Source organism: Alosa sapidissima, chromosome 5 (assembly GCF_018492685.1).
Source record: "Alosa sapidissima isolate fAloSap1 chromosome 5, fAloSap1.pri, whole genome shotgun sequence".
NCBI classification, from domain to species: Eukaryota; Metazoa; Chordata; class Actinopteri; order Clupeiformes; family Clupeidae; genus Alosa; species Alosa sapidissima.
In genome coordinates this window covers 37,026,974-37,051,406 of record NC_055961.1, presented here as the reverse complement: position 1 = coordinate 37,051,406, position 24,433 = coordinate 37,026,974, and the positions used below count along the sequence as shown (strand labels likewise).

General features: G+C 42.0%; 1 protein-coding gene across 7 annotated transcripts; it reads right to left on the bottom strand.

The window, feature by feature from the left end:
- Positions 1 to 267: 267 nt before the first annotated feature.
- LOC121708565 (dixin-like) lies at positions 268 to 24,420 on the bottom strand. 7 transcript variants are annotated; one of them, XM_042091309.1, is made up of 18 exons: positions 24,281 to 24,420; positions 23,742 to 23,928; positions 19,482 to 19,611; positions 18,129 to 18,254; positions 17,756 to 18,008; positions 16,205 to 16,324; positions 8,781 to 8,884; positions 8,493 to 8,647; positions 7,985 to 8,074; positions 7,340 to 7,393; positions 7,020 to 7,070; positions 6,809 to 6,913; positions 6,636 to 6,689; positions 6,186 to 6,278; positions 5,986 to 6,060; positions 3,366 to 3,425; positions 2,937 to 3,098; positions 268 to 2,441 (listed from the first exon to the last, which is right to left on the bottom strand). In XM_042091309.1, exons 2-18 carry the CDS (start codon positions 23,760 to 23,762, stop codon positions 2,328 to 2,330), a joined length of 1,767 nt encoding a protein of 588 aa, XP_041947243.1. In that variant the 5' UTR covers positions 23,763 to 23,928; positions 24,281 to 24,420; the 3' UTR covers positions 268 to 2,327. The 7 variants fall into 7 exon arrangements, with proteins under 7 accessions (XP_041947243.1, XP_041947244.1, XP_041947245.1 ...); XM_042091310.1 differs by having other exon boundaries at positions 23,742 to 23,836; XM_042091311.1 differs by having other exon boundaries at positions 23,742 to 23,810.
- Between the last annotated feature and the right edge of the window lie 13 nt (positions 24,421 to 24,433).

Below are 24,433 nucleotides of genomic sequence, written 5' to 3'. Positions count from 1 at the left end.
AAGGCAGCAGGGTTAGGAGATGGCAGTGTGGCAAAGGCTCAGAGACCACAGCAGACCAGGGGACATTGCTGGATGAAGTGCACAACAAACAGCTTGAGTGGCCTGTTGCATTATATTAACAGTATTGTGTCCCATTGGACTCATTACATTAGTTAGATTAAACAAAAAATACTCTACCATCTTTATTATAGATTAATCAACTTCTAGCCTTCACTCACACAACAAAGTGTGTTGTTTCAAGTAACAAAATGTAAGAATAAAATAAAATATCTGTAAAAGATGTAACTTTATTATATTCAAATGTATTAAATGTGAATCGAGAATATACACAAATTTAACAATCTCCATGAAAATCATCCGTTTTCTTTGAAAATGTCCAACTGCAGTGATAAAGTGAAACTGTTTACAAAAGCTAAGCTGTACAAAGCCTCAAGCTCAAGTAATCCTTTTCAACTTGGCCTATAAAAACAACATAGGTTTCTGTGCAATAATAACATGATCACACATTAAACATCATAACACAACTCTTAATGAGAACATTCCTCAATATTTGCTTTCCCAAACTCCTCCACACACAGAGAGTTGTGTGTTTCAGGATGGGCCATACCAGTGCAATTCAAATGAGAGTACATCACGTCATACTAGACTAGGTTCTTTCTTGGTTCTGGAAAGGCAAAGGGTTGTATACGAAACACCGTGAGAAGAATACAGATTCCTCATACCCCTAGCAGTTGAAAAGCTCTAGAGGACCTAAGGAACATCCATAGCCAATTCAGAACAAGCACAAAAGGGTTTCATATTTCCATAGTAACCCTGGGTGAAATATTGCCAAGACCAGAAAGTGGCTGCCTCTGTTTCCTGCTCTGATGAGATGCAAATAATACGTTTGCTCTTCATTCTAAACTAGGCCTGTGAGCACATAATGTACTTGGAACCATTCAAGGAATTGGAAAAAAAACTTAGAACTAGGACTGCATCAAATTGTTTTGAAGAACATAGTTTATACTAAATCATACATTAATTAAGAGCAAAATGATAATTAACTTTACCAAAAAACAGAAATAATCATTATGAGCTTGAATCTTTGTTAATGTTGTTTAACCTTTCCCTCTATAAATAGCATCAGTGTAATAATAGCGATGTAGCAAATGTATCAAACATAAGTTAATGACAATAACTCCATGGGTTGCATGATGCACAATGTAGGAACAGAATAATAGAAAACATAATTGATTTCAATCTAAATAGATTCTGCTCTGAAAAAAATAAATGTTAATGTTCCTGAAAAAAGTTCCCAAGCTCAACAAATGATTCCTGACCTATGTTTGAATACAGAACCTTTTTTTCTAGCAGTGCAGAATAAACAGCAGACATGTAGGTAGAATAACAACAGGAATGGCATCAGAAATGTTCCAACAGGCATTTCCACACCCACACTTTGTATCCCAGGGTGACCCAAGCTCTGTAGTGAAACCTGTTGGCGTTATTATCATAGATGTGTTTTCAAAGTCATTTCCATACAGCTCATTTCAGTCCAGAGTGAGAGACTTGGATTTCTTGTGCTCATTCTCACGTTCAATATCTAGGGTCATGTGAATGATACCAATATGAACCCAGTTCGCTTGGCAGTGAATGCTACATGACATTTCAGTTGCATACCCTTATAAAGTCAACCAAGAGCATGTAAACATTACTTAAGAAAAGTAACAGTTTCAAACAGTTTTACGTATGCTCCAGTAGGTAGCTAGTTTTTACAACATCCACCATTTTGTGATTGTACATGTTTGTATGACGGACAGATAGACATGTCAGTCGATCCCACAAATCACAAAGGATATTCACTATGTAGGTCTATGACCTGAGCACGAAACACTGCCCATGCCCATCCACCCTGAGAATTCCCTGGTGTGAAAAGGGTAAGTGTGAAAATGCACTTGGCACTCCAACATGAACCTATGAGCATGGTAATACTTCAAGGAATAATTGAACAAAATGAAAATGATGTCATTTTCCACTCATAACCTCATGCAAAGGAGTCACAAGGTTGACTTGAGTTAGTCAACAACGTGTCCATGATGGACAGGCCTGACAACCACTATCTGCTTCAGTGGCATGTAGACAGGCTCATTACGCCACCATCATCTTCATTTTCAGTATTCAGTATTCCTCCAAGTCCACATCATAGACACTTGGACACTGTTGGCCAGTGGGGGGGGGGGGGGGGTTCCACTGTCTCCACTAGGCTGACTGGGGGCTCTCAGCTCAGCTTTGGGCCACTGAATAGTCTCTGAGTGTCAGTCTCCATCTGTCTATCCTGCTGGTGTCTGTCAACCTGTGTGAGTATGATACAGTCCAAGGCCCAAGGAGCTTTTAGTAGAGCCAGATGGCCAGGCCTCATGGTCTGTGGGGGCAGCTTTACGTCCTGGTGATTTACCTCTGACCTGTAACACAATAAAACAACACTAAGATCTTTTATACACCAACAAGTGATTAGGTTTCTCAGACACAAAGTATCTGATCAGCATTTCCTGGAGCGTACACAATACATGCTGGCACACAATAAGCCTGTTTCAGTGTCCAGGTGTCCAGCCTCATTGAGGGTAATGACACATTCATTGGCAGGGTAAAACAGCTTCCTGGGTCTGTCTTTCCTGTGGACTGTGCTGTTATATAAGTGGCTATCTAGATAGGTAGAGTGTTTGTTTACATGTTCTAACCTAAACCTCTGCAAACTTGAAGACATTTGGGAAAAGCGGTGTGCTTTGACAGCAGACAGCTGGCGAGTAGTGATAGCTTTGGAATTCCAGCGGAAGTTGGAAGTTGGTTTACACGGTGGCTACATGTTGTGAAATGGTCTAATTATTTACACTATCAACACAGTCCGACGTCAACTCTTCACCCATGTGATAAGTGTGCAGGCCTTCAGCGTGCCGTACCCTGCGCTGGTGGGGGCAGCTGGGCTGGGCGGCGTGCAGCCGGTCCATGAGGCTGGCCACGCCCTGCTCTAGCGTGTCCAGCGTGTGCTGCTGGGGCTCGTGGCTACTGAAGCTGCTCCTCAGGCTGCGCAGGGCATCGCGCACCAGCTGCAGCTCCTCTGCCTGGGGGGGGGGGGGAACACGCCAGGAACACGTTTGGACATATGAATGAGAACAGGAAGTCACTGTGACCAGGCAGTTCATCTCTGGCCATGGTAGCCCCTATGTATTAGTACATGTTATTACACTGCCTCCTCTGCAGATTTCATAGAGAGACGTCTGTGAAAAAGCTTTATGAAACATATACAGTACGGTATACAGTATATAAAAATAATACTACTACATAGTGTAAAAATAATAAAAAGTTGAATAAGGTCGTTTTTTTCTTACCCCTTTGTATGTCTGGGGCATGGACGTCTCCGCGTATCCATTATTGTGGCCAACAGGGACCTGGAGCCAGGAGGAAAAGGATGTTAAAGGCGTTTATCCTAGTTTCAGGAGAATAATATCCTTGGCCTGTCCTACAATTAACATCTTATAATCCTTGCCTCAAGTACAACTAATTCATGTGGGTGTAATCGCAATTGTATGCACAATGCATAATTAAGAGCACTGACAAACCCAGTTAGTAATGCTGAGGGAAAATACAGTGCACTGAGAAAGCTTATTTCAAGTCATTTCAATCTACAAACAATACTTCAAAATGTAAGAAAAAGGTTCAAGGTGTGTTTTATTAGGACTGAGAACTCCGGATCAGTCTATATCAGGGGTACAGTGGTCAAATACGAGGTGGGTAAACTATGAATTCTGTGATCACGGTAAAGTAGACATGTAGACAGGCATTCAAAACATGCTGATGATGGTGGAGGCTATTGTCCAATGTTTGTAACAATACCAGTGGTATTGCATGGTTCCTAGAGTGTTGGTTAGTGTACATGTTGTGAATGTGGATAATGCAGTGGGATTTTTGAATGTGAAAAGTTGCAATAGGTGAATAAACTCTTTTGAGAGGTGGATAAACTCTATCTCTGAAATTTCAGAGGTGGATAAACTGCGTTTACTTGCGTTTAGCCTCCACTACATCCCTGGGGCCTCATTTATAAAGTGTTCTTACGCACAGATTTGATCTTAGACTGTGCGTACACTCAAATCCATGCCAACGCTCAGATTTATAAAAACCGTCTTTGACGTGGAAAAGTGCTTATCTCCACATCAGGTTCAAACTTGACGTACGACCATTTCCTTGTGGTAATGCCGGGGTACTGTAAGTAATCAGGTCTAAGTGCGATCAAAATTCCAAGACCAACGATCTCATGTCTTTCTTTGCCCTATGCATGATCAATATCAGAAGATTTTTAACGACGTTTTTGGATGCAGCTTCATGTTTCATGGTTTGGCATAAAACTGCTAATGAGAACTATAGCACTTAAAGGAACCATATGTAAGAAATGTATTTCAATTAATCATAAAATGGCCCTGATATGTCACTAGACAATAAGAAATCATGTTAATTTCAAATACTTATATCACTGACAACAGTAGTTCGGCCAGGATATTGTCATTTAAAAAGTGAAGTTGCAGCCCTCAACTGATGTTGATGTTGTGTTTTGTCATGTCATGTTGTGTTTTGGCCTGATGCGCCACCCTCCACCTATCTACTAATCACAAAGTCAGTAGTGTTTTTAAAAAAGGCATTCAGAACATGTTTGATAATGGTGGAGGTTAATGTACAGTATTGAGAATATAGGATAGTATTGGATAATACCGTTTTGAATGTTAAAAGATAAACTAAGAGGTGGGTAGGCCTAAACTCTATTTCTGAAATTGCAGAGGTGGATAAACTGCGTTTACTCGCGTTCTGCCTCCACTACATCCTAATTTGCGCTCATAGGCCTATTCCCAGCTCCGTAACAGAAAGGTAATATTTGAATGTAAGCTATACAATGTAGGCTATAGATATTTTATATCATATATAGCCTACACAACCAAGGGACGGAAGTTATCCTCTGAAAGCAGGGCATCTTCATATTTAGTGTTGCGTCGGAGTTGCGTAAAGAGGTGCAGAGCGCGCACCTGTTTGCTTTTTTTGACTGGCAGCCGCAGTGCCCAAGATTAGATGACAATATGTGAGTTGGATAATGTAGGCTAAAATATAAAGGTAGGCATAAAGCAAACAATAAAGTAAAATGTTTAAGCCATTTGACATTATTGAAAGAAAACGATAGCAAAGATATGCAGAATTAATTAATAATGACCGGCGAACTAGGCTACTTTTTCAGCAAAAACATAGCCTATCCTAAAATAAACGTTAAGCCTACATGACATATCAGTCCTCTGTTTTGTAGGCTAAATCAGCATATTACCCTGGATCATATTGGAAACGTACAGTAGCCTACTGTACCATAACGTATAGGATTATGCTGTAGGCCTAGAGGTCTTTCCTTTATAAGGTAGGCCTACCCAATTTTTTTTCCTACAAAGTAGGCCTAAACATAGGCTACTAAATGTTGATTATTCACATTACTGCAAGCAAAAGGAATGAAAGCGAGCAGAGGACAATGGACATAGATGCATACGATCTCTTTCCAGAAAGCTTTGCTGGAAAAAACATAATTAGTTAAGCTATTCGAACTGACGCATATAGGCTAGTTAACATCAGATGGCATAGGCTAGGCCTATACTAATGTTTTTAATATATAATTTGACATAGGCTACAGCTTTTAGGCCATTTATTTCATTAAAACATATGCTAATGATATTGATGAGGGGGTGTTTACAAGGCGGAGACCTAAAACCATCCTGCTGCGCACAAGTTGACCTTCATTTGTGATTTATAATGGGCACATCTGGAAGGGTGGCGTACGCACGTTTTTTTGTGTGTACGTTCGTTTTCTCTGAATCACACATACGGTCATTTCAGAAATGATCTAAGATCAAATGAAGGATGGTTTCTACGCAACACTTTTATAAATGAGGCCCCTGGTCTAGGTGGCTTTCATGCATGCAGTACCTCCTCTGGATCATGATTGTTCATCAGCTCCAGCAGTATACGCTCCTTGCGCTCTAGCTCCCTCTGCAGGCTTGTCTGTGAATTACATGCACTCATGAGCACCACACCATCTGGGGAGCTGCCCAGCCGAGTGCCCTTTAAGTGTGAGAGTGCACTAGACTGCGCCTGACTGCGGGTTAAAACGTGGCATGGTCAGTTACCTGCTGGTGGCTGCTCTCTGAGAGTTTCCGCAGGGTGTCGTCCAGTTTGGTCTGCTGCTGCTGGAGCAGTCTGTCCTTCTGACCCAGCTCTTTCTGCAGGCGAAGGACACGCACACGTCAGCAGATTGGTAACTACAACAAAAAACCTCAACGGAACGAGCACAAAGCTGGTTTGGTGGTTAACCATCACCTGACCCACCCAGTCTTGATATCTGACCATTACAAATCTGTGTAAGTTGTTTAGGGTAAAAGCATCTGCTATCTTTACTAGACTGAATATCTTTCAAAAGATGCCACAATGCATTAACTCATTGATGCTTGTGAGAGGACATACTCTGCAATGTAGTTCTCATGAATTACAACAGTATAGTGTAGTTTTAGCGGAGCACTGAACTCTACAACAGTATAGTGTAGTTTTAGCGGAGCACTTTTGGATAGGGCTGAACTCACCTTGTAATCACTGAGTAGTTTGTTTCGGTCCTCTAGCTTTCGCTGCAACTCCACCTGGGAAAACAGTAGCTATCAGATTCTGAGCCAAGTCTAAAAATACCTAGAGATAAATTATATACAGAGGACTAGTTTTAGAAAAAAGAAATAAAAAAAAGAAAAATTTTTCAACTCACATTCTGACCAGTCAGTTCATCTCTGGCCATGGTAGTCCTTAGAAGTTCTTGTTTCAGTTGTAAGACACACGCCTCTTGTACTGCCATTCTCTGCTGCAAGGCATCCTAACCAAAACAAAAAATACTTTTTAAAAATTCTTACACAATTTCATTCGATAACAAGTATTATTTACTTTTGCTATAACCAAACATAATCAAATGAAAGGTTTACCTTGACACCGAGCAGATTTCGTGCCTCTTGTTTAAATTTAGATAGCTCCCTCTGCAGGGTAGACATCAATCAAGGAATTTAATACACGATAACCACCAAGTAAGACAGGTGCACAAACAAACTGACAATCATTTCTTGTAATCACAGTTCAACCAACTTTTTTTCAGTTCAATATGTAGTTAAGAAATGCCTGAAACCCAGATTAGGTATGACACTATGCACACATTTCTTCAAACATGCCTGAGTCTTGCTCAAGTAAACAAATTGGCAGAGGACTTAAATATGTTAAGTCCTTTCTACAGAGTAACAGGGAACGTTACCTTCAGATCCTGAGCCTCTTCCATACTTTGGTCCAGACGACTGCGGATTATGATCTATACAGCGCAGCAGAACAGGAGAGAAATCCTCTTAGCTCAAAAACAAACAACGGACACACAATTTTTGCAAACAGCCTCAAAGATCCCTCTGCAAGGACTGAGCAAAGGGCGTGTTCCTACACAGAGGTCTCGCACGGTAGTTTGGACTGAGAGAGAAAGAAGGGGAAAGAAAGGGAGTGAGACCATAGAGGACAGCTCGTCAGTGGTTAGAAGGGTAAACGGATATGTGTGGGCCCCAAGGAGACAAAGCAAAGTTCAGGTGGGGGAGGGGAGGGGGAGACACCTGATCTCCTGTGACATAGTAGTCAGCGAGGGTGGAGACAGGTAAGAAAAAACTAAACTACATCACTAGATTTTATTTAAAAAAGTGTACACACTCATCTTTATTCATTTATGTTCTCATTTCTTTCATCAACATTTGGAACATTTCAAATAACTAAATATACAACAAAAAAACAGACAAAAGTGGTCGACTACATTGTAGATCAAAATAAAAACCTTACATGAGCGCTTTGAGAGACAAAACCATAAAGGGGTTCACTAAGAGAACATGCGGATAGATAAAGGAAGCTGACAGACAGATCCTACCAGCTGTTGCTCTGCGTTGTCCACTCCCTCAGCAAAACCCAGAGACACATCCTGTTCGTCTTCTGGCAGTGACCCATGGAGAAGCAGTGCCTAGGAAACCACACGGATGACACCACACGCATAAATGGCACGCCAATCCCAAAACACTACACCACTGTTCACTGCCTCACAAAACATCACAAACTGTTTGAGTAAGGTCTCCACGGTCTCCTGCATTAAAAGGACACACATATAGTGATATGCATCATGTGATCTGCGTTCAGGCTAATCTCATTTTCTTTGCTATTGCTTAGGCATTCACATTAAGATACCTGACAAATCCTAAACATTGGTTTAGCTCAGTTTAGTGTAGTTCATTTAACTTAACTTTAATTAAGTTGACGTGTAGCTTACACAAAACTATTTAACTTATCGATAGTTGCATTTGTTCACAAATTTGCACTGTAATTCCAATGGGAAAAACAAGTGCAAAGAGGCAAATGTGTGTGTGGTGTTTTTTCTAGCACACCTGCAGGCTGGACACCATCCTCCGAGCCTCCTGCATCTCCTTCTCCAGCTGCTCCTGCTGCTCACACAGCTGCTCCTCCCACACACAGCCCCCAGCGGACCCATCAGGCCTGGAGCCAGACAACTCGTCGCACGCTGATGACCTCACCATGTCATCTGGAAGAGTCAGTCAGAGACATGCAGTCAGAGTGCGGAGAACATCCACCCTGAGTCCAGTGTGGTCCAGAACCCAATGTTACGCCTACAGTAGTACGTTGTAGAGCAGTCCTCCCATGTGCACACAAATTACCTGTTTTAATGGTTTCCACTGCTTGGCTTTGAACAGCCCCTCTCTGGTCTTCTGAAACACTGTGAGCTTCTCTAATAGTCTGCGTAGGGCTGGGTGACCTGAGGCTGAGGACACATAAGAGGCAGAAAATAGCACAATAGTAAGCCAACGGCTCACTATGTACTGTATGTGCTATGGAGAAGGTGCATTGGAGAGCTCTTTGTTGTTTACGTTTGTGCTTAATGATACAAACGTAAACTCAGTTATTTTACAAAATCAATTACTCATCAATTCATCACTCAATTACATGGAAGCATATTATGAGAGACCACACAGCTATCACAGTCGATCAAACCCAAGCGACAATTCAGTCCATCAATAAACAAACAGTTCAACCCAGCCCACCAACCGAAGAGAACGCTCGTTGCTAGAGACGGTTGCCACAGTAACATCAAGTGCTGACAGAAAAAAAAAAGGTGTCGGGCACAGTAATGCTGTTTGATCTGGGGATTCATCAATTATGTAAAACTGACCCAATTCAAAGTCGCTTGTTTGCAGGTCAGCTGTTCTGAATTATTGAAGCTCTTCCAATAGGATAAGGCAAGCACATAAGTATACTGCATGCATGTCACACATCTGTTTACAATCTGATCATAAATATCAATGTGGATTCTCTTTGACCAACACAAAGAAGCCATTGTCCTACAAGTGAACAGGTGCAAGAGGGAAACAGTAAGTGTCAGGACACATCAGGAGGGCACATCAGTCATTGTCACTGGTAAATGATGTCTGTTTATTCCACATGCAAGTAAAGTGGACACCAATCAATGCTGATGCAGTTCCCTGTGCCTCAATTTGGCACGCATGCACACACACACACACACACACACACACACAAACCATGGGCTATGATAGCCATTGGGAAATCTGCCATTGCGTAACATACAAAGCCACTCTGATCGATCTCAACTCTGTATCTGTTGAACAACAGTAAAGGACGCACTACATGTCACATAGAAGAACAACTGGCAACACAAATCTCTGTTTACATATGTGCAGATAATACAAGGATTTATTTTTCCCCTAAACATCAATAAAATAAATCCAAATAAATTATTGACTTCTGAAATATTCTAACTAAAAAGTTCAATTAGCAACACAAGCCTTTAAAAATTGAAGATGCCTTTAAAGTCTAGATGTGATGATAAAAGCCATAAGCTCTTAAAATCTTAGTTTATCTTTTATCTACCTCTTGAGAATTAACTTATTAGCCTGGGGTGCGTTTCCCAAAACCAAAGTTGCTAACCTGTATAGCAATCTCAAAAACGATCAAATCCCAAATATGCCAAAGATTCGTATGGGTATTCCCAGACAGGTCTCTTTCAATTAGTAGAGTTTGGCAAAAGTTTAATTCAGGGCTCCGAACCGGTTCAGGGAACGAAAACGAAAACCGAAAACGAACGGAATTTTACGGAATTTTACGAGGAGCAGAAACGGAAACGAAAACAAAATGATCTTCAACTGTTCCGGAACAGAAACGTTATTCTGAAATCCACAAAACCGGTTAATAACGTTTTTTTTTTGTTCTCTATATATTTTATAAAATTTCACAAAAGCATATCCTATGTCAGGGAGACTATTTCCGGTTGTGCGAAAAACAAGCCCGCATCTACACTGTTAATGTGAGCTAACAAGCCGCTATGTAGCCAACTACTGTACAAATAATAATTTGATTTCTGCAGTTTGAAAAAAAAAAAAAAAAAGAATAAATGGACCTTTGGTCCAAATGTGTATATTTTGTCTTGCTGTTGTAATGTAACCTATCCGTCTGCCACTTCGGATCTTAGGCCAGCTCGTAGCGTAGGCTACTGAAACTGATTTGGAAATTGTTTGTAGCCTATGCGTAATAGCCTATTTTGCCTGTCCACGCCTTGTTGTTTTTAAAGTCTGGATTTGAAATGTTTGCGCAATTGTAGCCTATTCTATGTAGAAGAGTTAAACGGGAAATATGAGATAGGCCTTGTCAGCAACAGACAGGTTCGTTTATAAACAGGGTTGGAATTATAGCGCAAGCCTTTGAAGATCTCCATATGGATAAAACTTAGGCTACAATCAGGTAAGGAGTTTAGCACGTATCCAGAAATATTTTTGATAAGAAATTATTTATAGGCATAGGTTAGGCCTACAGTAAGTCTGGCTATGGGATGGATAGCCCATCTGAATGTTTTTGGATGCTGCCTGTGATTTATTATTTTTGGGCATAGCTACGGTAGGCTAAATCAAGGGGAAATAATGAGTAGGGGAGAGCCGGGACAGTTGAAACACTTTTTAATTAAACGTAATTTACATAGCGATCGTACCACACAGAAAGCTAATATTTGGTCACCTACATCTAACCTAACCTACATCTGTCCTCTGTCAAATACAGATGCATTTTCAGCTTTGAACAAAACCGTTATCATGAATGGTACTCCCAAAAGTTTTTATTTTAGATATATTGTTGCAGGGCTATACGTCTTTGTGCATGTCTGTTAACAACTCATTGCCATCATCATGAAGCGTGTATGCAGCGGTTTTTGAAATATCTAATATCTAATAGAAGTGGATGATTCTGCCATGTTTATAGCTAGAACGGTAAGCTTTCCCATTTATATCATGTTTATATTGTTGAAAATGTCGTTTCACTAGGTTTTTAGGTGGGTTAGGCCAATGCACATTCAAATAAGTAGGCTTAACGACCCACCGGCCGTCAGTCTCCATAGGATAACATGGGGAAACTCAACCCCCTATCTGGTGGGCCCAAATTTATTTTCATCTTCCTAAAACTGTTTTTCTATGTCTTACCTCCATAAATAATTGTTTAAACACACCTATTTGTGCATTTAATTAAAATACATGGAGTTACAGCCTGGTCAATCGTCCCGACACAGACATATGTCACTACAGCTTGATTTGCTTTCCATGTAAACAAGCATGCGATATGAAAGTCTGGGATTGTGGAGAACACTAAATGGTCTACTGAATAAGCATTACGTCAAACCTTTAAATGAAAAACACTCATTGATAATCGAAAAAATGTAACCATTAATGAAGTTTACTTTTGCGCATCAAAACTCGTTTATCACTCCGTGATAAAATGACATAGCAGGAAGATATTTGGCTGATAGAAGGAGGTTAACATGCTCTATGTTTTGACCGAAGGACGTCTGTCTATCATCATCACACTCGGAGAAAACTGGATTGTTTCATTCGTCCCGTGTTTCAATCGTCCCGGCTCTCCCCTACGTCTAATCTAAGGTAAAGTCCACAAAAATAGACTTGATAGGCCCGCCAAACACTGCCGGAACTTTAAGAACGAACGATATTTTGCGTTCCGAACCGGTTCAGGACCGATATGTTTGTGGCGGAACGCATGCAAGAACGAAAACGTTAAACATAGGCCTACCTGAACCGTTCGGAACGGAACGTTTGAAAAATAATTTCGTTTTCAAGCCCTGGTTTAATTACACCGTAACTGCCAATAACGGACACTCTGATATGACAACTGAACAGAACAAATCAAGAGCCAAGAGTCAGCGTAGAAGATGACAGTCCCCTGTCAGTTCTCATCGAGGGGAAAAAACAAGATGGAGTCACCCTCATATCTTAAGTAAAGCTGACAGTGAGAGTGCAAACACCTCATACCAGCCAGACTATAGCATAATAGATCACAGGGATTTCTATATCTGGCACGACTCATTATTCAGCACAATCCTGACTAAGTGAACGCTGCGTTATATAACCGTTTCAGCACTGCATTAGCTTGGAAAGCCTAAGGGGAAAGTGGCATGGCAGAGCACTCCATGCTCTAATGCAGTCCTTAAGCCTATATTTAAAGGATATACCTCAGCCTACAGAAAACACACAACAAAAGAATTTCTCAACCAAAAATAGCAGCTTGTGTAAGTTTGCATACACTGCACTGCCAATTTGCTACAGATCCTTGTCCATGAGGAGAGCTGTTTTACAGGATGTTACAGTGCTGAACAACTAAGCTGTATTTGTGTTCTGAGCACAAGACGGCAGAAGACAAGCCACATTTTCCCAAGCCTTGTTTCCCATGACACTGGTGGAAACTCACAAGAGAAAGAAGTTCAAAGTAGTTTCTGCAGTCAGCAGTTTGTTTTGATCTTCCCATAACGCATCAACATATCCCAGGCCATTAAGGGACCCCGCTCCTGTTTCAGAGAGTTCTGGGCCAACTACAGAAAGACCCAACACAAAGATAGCTTATCTTTGTGCTATAGCTAAATTACAGGAAACTCACTGGAACTGCGTATTTACTTTCTTTACCTAAACAACCAAACAGACCAGTCGTCCCAAAACTAAACCTGCAGATAACAGCTGTCAAGAAGACTGAAAATAACAAAGAAAACATTTTCTGTGTCAATATACACAGAGCGACTCTTTCTAAATCATTCTCCTTATAGGCACTAACAGATAAAAGATGACAGGACATAGCTATTAAACAGCACATCAACTCACAAGAGCACAACAGGGCTTGATGCAGAGCCAGTGAAACTATGACATATTCTGTGAAAATGAATGAAAGCACTTTATAAAAAAACAACTGAACAGGCTCTCCCATTGGGGCAGTGTGCTAACTCCATCCCATCACGTGCTGTGTTCCACATGCACTTCCTGCTCTGCTATGCTGATCAGCAGATACTGCCTTGTCTCCTGGGCACTGACTCAGAGTAGGAAAGCTAGAGTGTTCTAACAAAGAGACACTTGAAATCGGCAGGTAATCCTCGCTAACAACTGAGGCTATATATGAGATTTTAAAATAATTAAAAAAATAAATTCAAGCAAGGCAAAAAGGATTAGCATGGATGTACATAATCTTACCATTTGATTTGTTTGGCTCCCATGCTGTAGCTGTTGAAGATCTATAGAGTAGACCCACTGCAGCCTCTGCTGCTCTGGCTACGGCTACGCAGAGCAGCGGCACCGCTGTGCCCAGTCCCCACCATCCCTCTCCTGCACGGCCCTGCCCTGCCCGGCCGCCCACACTGGGAGCTGCGCTCCACGCCACAGGAGGAAGGAAAGAGCTGAGTGGAAGTTCTGAGGGGAGTTGGAGGAGCCCCCTTCCCCTGCCTATCCGCTCAGGGTTTCCCGTCTCGTCCCAACAAGTTGTCCAAAGGCTCCAGTCAGCCCCACAGCAGCTCAGCTGGAGCACACTCACACTCACACTACTCCTACAGAGAGTCCAACTGGCTCTTTTAGCTCAGCTTGAGTCCGCTCACATATGTTAATGCTGTTCTCGTCCTGTGCTGCTCAGTCCAACCTGAGGAACATACAAGTGGAGCCCCACTCTGTTATACTCCACGACGCACGCACGCACGTACGCACGCAGCTGCATCCTCTCCTCTCCTGCGCCCCCCCCTCTCCTCTCCTCTCATCTCCTCACTCCAAGGGCTCTCCTGGCTACGTTAGTTACCTTCCATACATAAGCACTGCTATTCTGCTATTCATCCACAGGAGCTTTGGATCTGTGAAGCTCTCGTTGTCTTGCGGGGAGAAAACACTGTGAGGTTCTGCTCTGCTCTTACCATGTCTCTCTTGCTCCTTCCTTTTCTCTGTGTGAAGATGGCTCAACCCCCTGGTTACCCTCCCGCTGCTTCTCCAACCCACCCCCTCTCTCCTTCCATCTCTCTCTCTCTCTCTCTCTCTCCCCCTCTCTCTCTGTTCCCTTGGTAGTATTCGACTACAGTTGCACTGTATGTATTTGCCAGTATTTCAATAGTCTGACTAGAACCCAAAATGCAACTGATCTGTATTTAATCTGTTATGTTTGGCTTTGAACATGTTATCTGACTCTGAGCATGAGGCTTATTCAACCAGTAATGTATACATATGAGGTGCTAACACCACAAATTGAGGTCATATTTTCTATTCTTTTTTTACTCATTTGGACTTTCCAAAACACAGCTCTACCAAAAACAGCTGGCCACAAATATGTAACCGGGGCAGCCCACATTTTTGACACATTGCTTTGCTTGTTGTCATCTAGGCCTTTTTGAGATCCATGGGCATTGTTTAGCTGGCAACAGAGAGTTCATTGTTGTTATGCAGTATACCATGAAAAATGAATTTTTCTACTCGTTTGTGCCACTTATACCAAAACCATATGTGTATGCCAGCTGTGACATAAAGGATAACAGCCATCGAGCTGTTCCATTTACAGAATTAGTGGAGGAAGAGTCGGCAAATAACTTCACAACACAAAGAGGAGTGGATTTTCCTCTGAGTTTCAATGCCTCAAACCTTTTCTATGAGTTATGACTTGCATTCTATGGTACTGCCTGTGCTTAAGCTGTACTACCTTGTGTTGTACTGTTCAATTCTCCCATTCTGTGGCAAAACAAAGCACCATTGTTTTCATTATCAGGAAAAACATCACATTTGGTGAGTTTTTAATCTCTGGACAGCATGTGATAAGATCACACAGCAAAAACAGCCATCTTTTAACCTTTTCCTCTTGTTCTAGATCTGTGGAATGGCCCAACAGTGAAATATGACGCAACATGCCTTCCTTCCCCTGGGAGTCAGGGACCCTCTGTACTCTGTGTTCTCATCACTCTTCACATTAAATGAGGACAGTTGCTGCACACAGCTCAACGACTCCCCAACCTCCCCCGACCCCAGAGCTTTGGACGCCGTTTGGAAAGCATAAAAAAAGAAATCAAAATAATCATCTCTGAAGTATTTCCTATTTCCTGTCATTGTGGAAACTGTGCAGCCAGAAAAAAAAACACATTTCAACTGAGCGGCCGACTGGCGAAGGGCACTGAGGAACAGAGCATCTCCTCCAAACCATCACAGCCCAAACACGTCTGCATGACCACACTTACCCACTATCATTTTAATGCTCTTCTCAAAGGACTACATCAAAGAATCAAATGTTTGTAGTGAGGCGCTTTAGGCTTTGCCGTGCTAATGTCTGCCCAAACAAGGCAACCCATGAGAAAGGGCACAGCATTATAGTGCAGGCCTCTGGGGCTGCACCAACTCACAGTGTGGCACCATTGTTCCATCTTGGACTGGTTGTGCCTCGCAAAGCCCTAAGGATGTTGGCAAAGCCATCAGCGTCACTGAGCTGCTGCTCTTGTGCTGCGTGACAGTCTCCTGAGGAGTGCTACTTAAAAAAGTCATAGATACCACCCAAATATTTGTGTCCCATGGAAATCACACCCACATGTGAATCCTCCAAAAACAGAACTTTCTGTTCCCCCTAGTACACAAATCAACCGTATCTTTGAATTTCATGTCCCCCACCCAGAGACAGAATGTACTATGTGACTTACTGCTCAGACACACACACTGCACACTATACGGGCAAGACAAACGTGTATATGAATCATCAGAAGTCTAATCATGTAGATGCATTTCAGACCGTTACATACCTGGGTGGCCTTGTGTCCGAATCCTCGTCTGGTCCCCCTTTCTGACCCTCATACTGCTGCACCAGAGCCCGCACACTCCAGCATGGACAATCAATCTCCTTGGAAACCATGTTGCCTTGGCTGCATAAGGTAAGATATCAGCATTTACACTAAAAGGTCAATATGCTGGACAGACACAGCTACAGGTACTAAGAGCTCACAAACCTTTTTCCAGTGACCACAATGTAAACATACATTTAATATAGTTGTATACACTTAACATATTGTTTCATGGTATTCTGTCAATATTCTGAGAAGTTTCAGCAGCAACTGTTTTGTGAACTATACAGATCAGATGGTTGAGCCAGTGTAGTTCATGTCTGATTATTTCATAAAGGTGTAGTAAACCTTTATGTGCTATCAAAATAAAGTTCTTTGTGTGTTTGAAATCCTCCACACTCTTTTGAAATTACCTCCATTCAAAGCTTTAAACCTGAGCAGTATATTCATATAACAACCAGATGGCACTAGCTTAACAGAAATCCGAACTATCAGATCCTCTTAAAACGAGAGTGAGCACATACCCTTCTAGTGAAATAATCCTATTAAACACACAGTTGCATGAACCAAAGAAGAAACTAAGGGATGCATGCATGTTCGGCTTGAAACTGATTGGAACTGAGAATGCATTTGTGACTAGGATGTAGGGTTGTAAAGGTACACGTATTCGTACCGAACCGTTTAGGTACAAGATGTTAGGTTCAATACGGATGTGTACCGAATGTACCAAATGCAGTCTTCAGTACCTACAGGCTTACTGTATCGCAAATTAACCAAATCATGACCTCAAAACTGCGATACACCATGATTTTTAGGATACACTCTCTACTTCTCCAAGCCTTACACCAGGGGTCTCCAACCTTTTTCCTTCCGAGAGCTACTTTGACAAACGAAGATGGCCAAGAACTACCAATGTTTTTAGTAGTTGCATGTTTTATTCACATAGCTAATCTTCACCCAAAACAGCTGAATAAGCTTTGTGTGCGTTTGAAGACTCCTTTCACTTCCTTACCTTCTCTGTTTGTAGACTGTGAATGTTTGTAGACTGTGAACTTACCTTCTCTGTTTGTAGACTGTGAATTTGATTTGATAGGAATTTCATCAGATTTACAAACTAACTGTTTCTACTCAGAAACAAGTGGTACTAGCGAGCTACCAGATCGAGACCCCTGGTGCCCCTCTACAAACACACACACACACACACACACACACACACACACACACACACACCAGGGTTGTGCAAAATTCGAATTGCAATTCTGCTTCCTGTTTGCTACCTCAATTGAAATGCAAGTGAAATTCAAGAATTTAATTGGAATTTAAGAGCCAGTTTCAATTCAATTCTGGAATTTTGCACAATCCTGACACACACACACACAATGCATAGTCTTTCACTTACAAACTAATAGATATCTGAATCTAAAGTATGCCTATTGGGGGATGAAGCGCTGATTGTCTGGCGTTTATCTTAGTTCCAGGTAAGGTAAAGTGCGAGGCAGGTGGGTAGCTCACCTGTTCCACTCCTGTCTCAGGTGAAGCAGAGAGCGGCCGGAGCGGGAGGCGTCCTGCCGCGCCACCGCGAGCGCCGCCACGGCATTCTGTGCCATAGCCATAGTGGAGTGAGGCCTGTGATTGGGCGATGACCCCGCCGTGCCCCGACCCGTAGTGGCGCCCGCTCGGTGACTGGCCGAAGCGGAGGGCTTGAAGTGGGCTGCCAAGGCAAGGATCAGCCGCATGGCAGACTTGAGATTCCCGTCCACAATATCTGCCGTGATAAGAGAGACAAAATGTTATCAGTACAAATAACAGAGGCCATGTGTACCATGTGGATCCAGAGAGATAGTCGGCTTAAGAAACGATCCCTTGGGGAGGGTGTGTCCCACACCTCGAGCGGAGGTCTGAGGCATGCGTATCCGCTTGGAAGACATGAACTGTAGAACCTTTTCCACATTCTGCTTCTTCTCTTGGGGGTCAAGGGGGGCGTAATGAATGCCGCCAAGGAGCTCCCCAGCTAAAGAGACGTCCAAAGAGAAAACAAAACAAACACTAATGACTGAGACAGAAACAAATATGACTTTATAGACCCTTTCAATATGTTACTAGAGGGTTTCGGATTGAACTCGAAACCAACGCAGATACTTTGAAATAAAAAGGAATCAGACTTAGGTGTAATGCTCTACTGTACAAAATGTTGACTTTAAAACTTGTTTTTGTTTTGTTTGTTTGTCCCCAAGTTACCATTAGCTCAATGTTGTTAACTGCGCCACCAGAAATGCCTTAGGAGTGCACCTGTTTGTTTATGCAGTTGAAAGCAAAGATTCCAGCGCAGATAACATTTTAATGTCTTAATGGCAGTGTGTGTATTTCAAATGCTCCAACAGTATCTAATAGTTGCTATATGGATGTGTTTGCGTTATATATATGTATATGGACGTGTTGCGATTTTGAAACAAAAACCTCTGGCCAAAGTAGGCCTAATATAAAATGAGCCTTTTTAAGCTGTCAGGTTTAGCACAGCAACCACACACATTATTCATTACTGAACAACCCAAACAGTGGACACTGTTATACTTTTCAGTAGCCTAGTTATTTTATTTTGCTGTAGAACTATTGGTTGTATTGATTGATGCTTGCGCTGACTCGTAACGTGGAGCCAGTAGGCTACCCTCGGAATGGAGAGGTGGGGTGTTGGCTAACATCTGATGTCGAGGAAGGTCTTTTTTGTCCCAAAGTGCATGACACATGCGAGTTCAAAATCCCCCTGGTAGCCTATTCTTACATATCCCTTTTATATTTGCCTACTCCACCTTCTCAGACGAAGCACTGGTCAGTTTAGTTGGCTAAAAATATTTTGGCTAGGCTTGCTGTTCTAACGAGCAGTTTAACTCAAACTAGCCTACTATTCCATAAGTGCTTTCAGTGCAAATATTCAAACTAGCCTAGGCTGTGTTTGTAGAGCTGCGATGAATGAACTCAACTGACAACAGGTTAATCCACGATTCGGTCATTGAGGCTCTTTATGAAAACAACCTTTTGTCTTTCTGAAGTTTATTTTTGTATTCCGGGGTACAGTAGCCTAATTGCCTGATGTCTTGACATTATAGTTTTTCCTACCGGTTTGCGGTTTGAACTCCAGCTAAAAGAGTGGCGCTGCTCTGAGCTTTCCTGCCAGTACTGGTTTAGGACGTCAGCCACTGCATCTCAACAAGCACAACAGTCCACTGCTGCCTGAACTCACCCACAATCTCAATGAGGTGTGCGAGCACCACGCCATCTCGGAGGTCTTGCCGGAGGTCATGGACAGGCTTTACTCCAGGTTTCTTCCGCAGCTGTGCATTTACCCAGGACACATATGTCGCCACTTGTGGCTAGAACAGATGTCGGGGGTGGGGGTGGGGTAACGATTAGATAGATAGATAGATACTTTATTCATTCATCCCCAAAGACAAATTATAGTGTTCCAGCGACCATACAAACACAGCACTCACATATACACTACCGCTCAAAAGTTTGGGGTCACTCAGATGTATCACAATTAAAGCACTGACAGGTGAATAAAAGGGATTATAATCACTTATTTTAATAATAAATAATACATTTTACATTTTAATAAATGTGAATAATCTAAAAGGAGTGTTACAGGTCAAATTCAGCATGATTCACATCTTCAATTTACAGCTGAGCTAAAAATAGTGACCCGTCAAACCTGTTGTGAAAGTAATGCTATTACAACCTACATTCATGGCAACTTTTAACCACTCAAGTTCAGTCAATTTTTATGTGGATGACAAGCAGCACATTTATTTATCCATTACACCAACATTTATTACAATGGATTTTGAAACTAATCAATATATGCTCATCATCCTTTGAACCACTATGTGCAACTCTTGGGGTCATGCATCACGTTTACACACGTGCCTATTTCTCGCGGTCTCTTAAGGCAACCAAGCAGACAGCTCTTCCAAGACTCTTCCAAGACTTCTCAACCTTGAGCTCATTTGGAACCGGCACTGCCCTGTCTGCCCGCAGTTAGGCGTCCCGTCCTAGTGCCTGCTTGGATAGCGCCTGTGAAAGGAGCTTTACCGATCAGCGCTCCAGGCTCACCCCTTCTGACAGGATAAATCCACCCCTCTTTTACCCACACTAGTGCGTGCCTGCTGGTTTCGGCAGCAAGGATTAGGCCGACTGGCACTTTCACTGCCTCGTCACAACAGCAGAGCTTAGTGTCCGGCACCCAAACTTCCTTCCTGCACAACTATTCAGCATGTAGGACCGGGGCCCCAAACCCATCACCTACACCCTTGCCAAACAAGGGGCGGGTCGGCAAAGTTGTGTCCCCTTTGGCAAAGCTTGAAATCAAGAGAGATGAATGAAAAATGGGATATAATGGTCAGTGCAGTGATTCTCATGAAAAACATCATCCTCAAAGAAAAGAAGTACAAGGCTGAGCGGAGCTAAAGAGGCCTTGCCCATTCAACATTCTGAGAGGAAGTTACACATATGATGGGGAAATGACGCAGAATAAAAAATAAGATGAATGTGGTCATCACTAAAGTACACTTAGAAGTCATACCTTATTATGTTTATTATTATGTTATTATCTTCTCCAGAACTAAACTGACAGATTATGTCAGGTGGCCTGCACAGAAGTGTCCTCCCTGAACAATGCCAGAGAGCTTTGACAGCCACTAAATAAATCCAATCAAGCTCTAAAGATGGCTCAAAGATCTTCACTTGTTTATTTAGCGTGTGGGTAACTACTGATATCAAACTGCTATACAATCGGTCGGAGACAAAGCCCATTCTGTCCGAGGTATTTCTGTCACACTTGAACTCACAGCAGCCGCTCAGAATGGTTCAGTTCCCCGGAGGATGGCCTCACACACAGCCTATTCAGTCACGAAGCTTTGGCGGCGGCTGGCCTAGTTGTCCTGTGGGAATGTCAAGCTGGTCCCCTGCACAAGGTGGAATGAATGGGCAAACTGTCTGTTCCCATGGCGACCCATCAGCTGAGCCCCCACTGTGCAGCACCTATGAGACCATGTGCTTATATACTGGGCTCTTTTGCAGCATGGTACAGCAAATAATTTCAGTAGCCTACACAACTAGCCTGACCAACCAAGTAACCTCACCAACTTCCAAAGTGGCGTTTAGATACCAGGCTGTGGGTCAACACATTTACACAGGTTGCTGAAAACAGCAAGCAGCCCATCACAGCACAAAGTTAGCCTACTTACTGTCTTTTACAATAATAATAATAATAACAATAATAATAATCAAACCTATGACTGGGTGATCGTGATTGTCATGATAAAACACTATAGGATTTGGGCGCAAGGCATCAAAATCAAGTAAGCAACATTGTAACCTAATCCATTGAGTGAACTGTTACATTCGTTTGAGTGTTCTGAAAATAATGAACTTAACTTGTTGTCTTACTGGGCGCCAGTTCGCTACAACAGCGCCCATTGTACAACCTCATAATTAGGTTCCAGTATAACTGTATAATTAGGTTACAGTATAAGTCTATGTGGCAATACCTGCGAATGCATTAAATGTAATCATACGATAAAAACAATGAGTTTGTTTTGGGACTTTCCACTGCACATTTTTTTGTCATTCGCTCGGACTAAGGGCTATCTATAGACTTCAAATGAGTTTCACCTAAGGAAAACAGACTCCTCTCCGTCAAACGTCGAGACAACCCGCAACTGCACGGACTTCCCATGTTCGAATGTTATTCTTTACAATATGTATGTCTATCAATACAATCTGTACATATTATATTTCCATTCTCGTCTCTAAAAAATACAATTACAACATGTCAAGACACTTTACTAGCTACTGTGCATTGGAAACGTTACACACCGTTTCCTGTCCGGAGAACAGCCAATAAAACAAATGCAAGTTACTTGCTTCACCACTGAGAAATAACAATAACACCATCGCTATGATGTGGAGAATAAACCGTAACATGACAAGCAAAAGTGACAGCGGATTACTGAGCATTGGCTAGCTGTAAACATAAAATAGTCTCGACTTTACGACATCCCATACTAGTAAAACAGGCTTAAGTTATGAATGATAAGCCGTGCATTGTACCTCACTGAAACCTTCCTGGAGCACGTCTAGTAGATTTCCTTTCGATAAGGATGCAATCATTCTTCTGCATACAGAGATGTGTGCGAAGGCAATAACAGAGACGGTGATAGATCACAAGATAGATAAACCCGGTTAGGCATATAGGTGCATTAGGCAAACAAAGAGAGGTGCAAGTACACCTCAGCCAGCGGGATGGCCATATGGGCAACCCCCGTTAGCTTGCTATGCATGTAACAGGATACGAGGTGGACTAGGCTCAGATGGAAGTGCCGCGCATGCGTCAACTGTAGTTACTTCTGTGTTGTTATGGATACAACATAGCATGCAGTAGCCGGGAATCTTAAATAATGTGGACACTCACCGTAATATACATTATGTGAATTCCGATAAAGTCATACCACAAACTATCCCATTGATCATTCATGGTTCTTTAATACATCTGTTGCTCTGACTGTTGCAATCTGCAAACCTGCAGTAATGCATACAATTCCTACATACATGTTAAATATTTGTGGCAGGCAACAACAGTCTAATGCAAAAACAGCAGTAAATAAGTAGGCTATAGGCTACATAGCCTATGGTCATGTCATTTTAAGTCAAATGAATTTCCCCCAAAGAAGGAAAAACTACTATACTACTATAAAACTACTTACAATGTGATCTTAACAAGGTGATGCCATGGAGATGCCATGGAGAGGAATGATTCATGTCACTTTGTGAGATTATGAAGGAGAATGGAGATGTAGGAGAAAGAAATGGATGAATTTGCCATCATCAGTCTACTCAAAGCACATACAACACTAAGAAATAACCACATCCTTCCTTCCCCTCTAGCTTCAGCTTCCTGCCTCTACTGTTTTACACACCTCTACCACAGAAAAACATGTTTAGCTTCACAGTGAGAATGCTGGACATTAATAGACAAGTTCACGACTTCTGGACCACTCTTCCCACTATGACAGGCATGTTGCACGGCTTACCTGTTTAAATAAATCTTTTTTTCAGAGCAGCCATTTTGACATGAAAAACTGCAAACTAGAGCAAGCAGGTGTGACATTAAGGGTCCTACAATAAATTGAATAGAAGCTTAATTGATGCAAGTAGTAATAGACTACCTGCTCTTACCCACTAGTCCTACTTCATGTCAGAATGGCTGTTGTGAAAAAGTCTATCAGGCTTATGTGCTGTGTTTATGTTTGTTTTGTAAGTTTTTTTAATGGTCTTATCATGATGGGTTACATTTATTCACAGCATTTCATAGGATGCCTCTTTCTACATAAACGCAATGTAATAATCTTAAGGCAGACACATTTAAGACAGATAGCGTTACACCCCGTTCTTACACTGTACATCTAGAGTGTTTAGTTAACATTGACGTTATTATGGTACTTACTGATCCCTTCAATGAGGCCATATCTGAACACAGCCTCTTCGGTGGCCTTCAGGAGGACAACGTCATCATCTGCTGGTGATCATTTGCGAATAGACCTATGCAGGTTCATGAGATCAAGAACTACGAAACACAATTCACTCTCCTCCCCTAGCTAGGGTCTGGTGACGCCGCTGGCTTTCATGAATGCCTGAATGTCAAAAAACGATGACAGCTACTAGGCAAACGTCACACAGTTGGTTAACGTTAGGGTGGGACTTTCATTCAGTATTCGATTGTTAAGGAACGTAGCTTAGACTTAACAGTGAAATCTCACAAATAGTTTATTTCATGTAATAGAGTAACGTTGCCTATTAGAATAAGCTAGCTATGCTAGCTAAGCAGCTAACATCGCAACTAACGACTTCAGGGACAAAAGGAAAGTTATTCCAGGAGGTTGTTTGCAACCCTGAATAAGAACAGCTAACGTTAGCGAGTTATAACTGCATTCTACGAACAGATCAGTTATGAGCCAGGAAACAATTCAATAAAAATATGCTTACCTAACCCAAAATACTGTCCCACGGGCAAAAACAGACATCCTAAGGGGGCTTCAGAAGAACACAATAGCTTTCCCTTTCAATCAGGCCCACACAGTTGCAGCACGTGGTATTGTTACTTTGTTACCATAGTAACTGCATAGAATTTGCACTGCT

Excerpts from the sequence above, each read along its gene's own strand:
- LOC121708565 (XM_042091308.1), bottom strand. The coding sequence starts at position 22,408 with ATGATTGCATCCTTATCGAAAGGAAATCTACTAGACGTGCTCCAGGAA. Across the intron at positions 16,325-17,755 it reads CTGAGACAGGAGTGGAACAG|CCAAGGCAACATGGTTTCCA; the intron begins GTGAGCTACCCA and ends TACCTTATGCAG. Across the intron at positions 7,071-7,339 it reads AAGAGGCTCAGGATCTGAAG|AGGGAGCTATCTAAATTTAA; the intron begins GTAACGTTCCCT and ends TCTACCCTGCAG.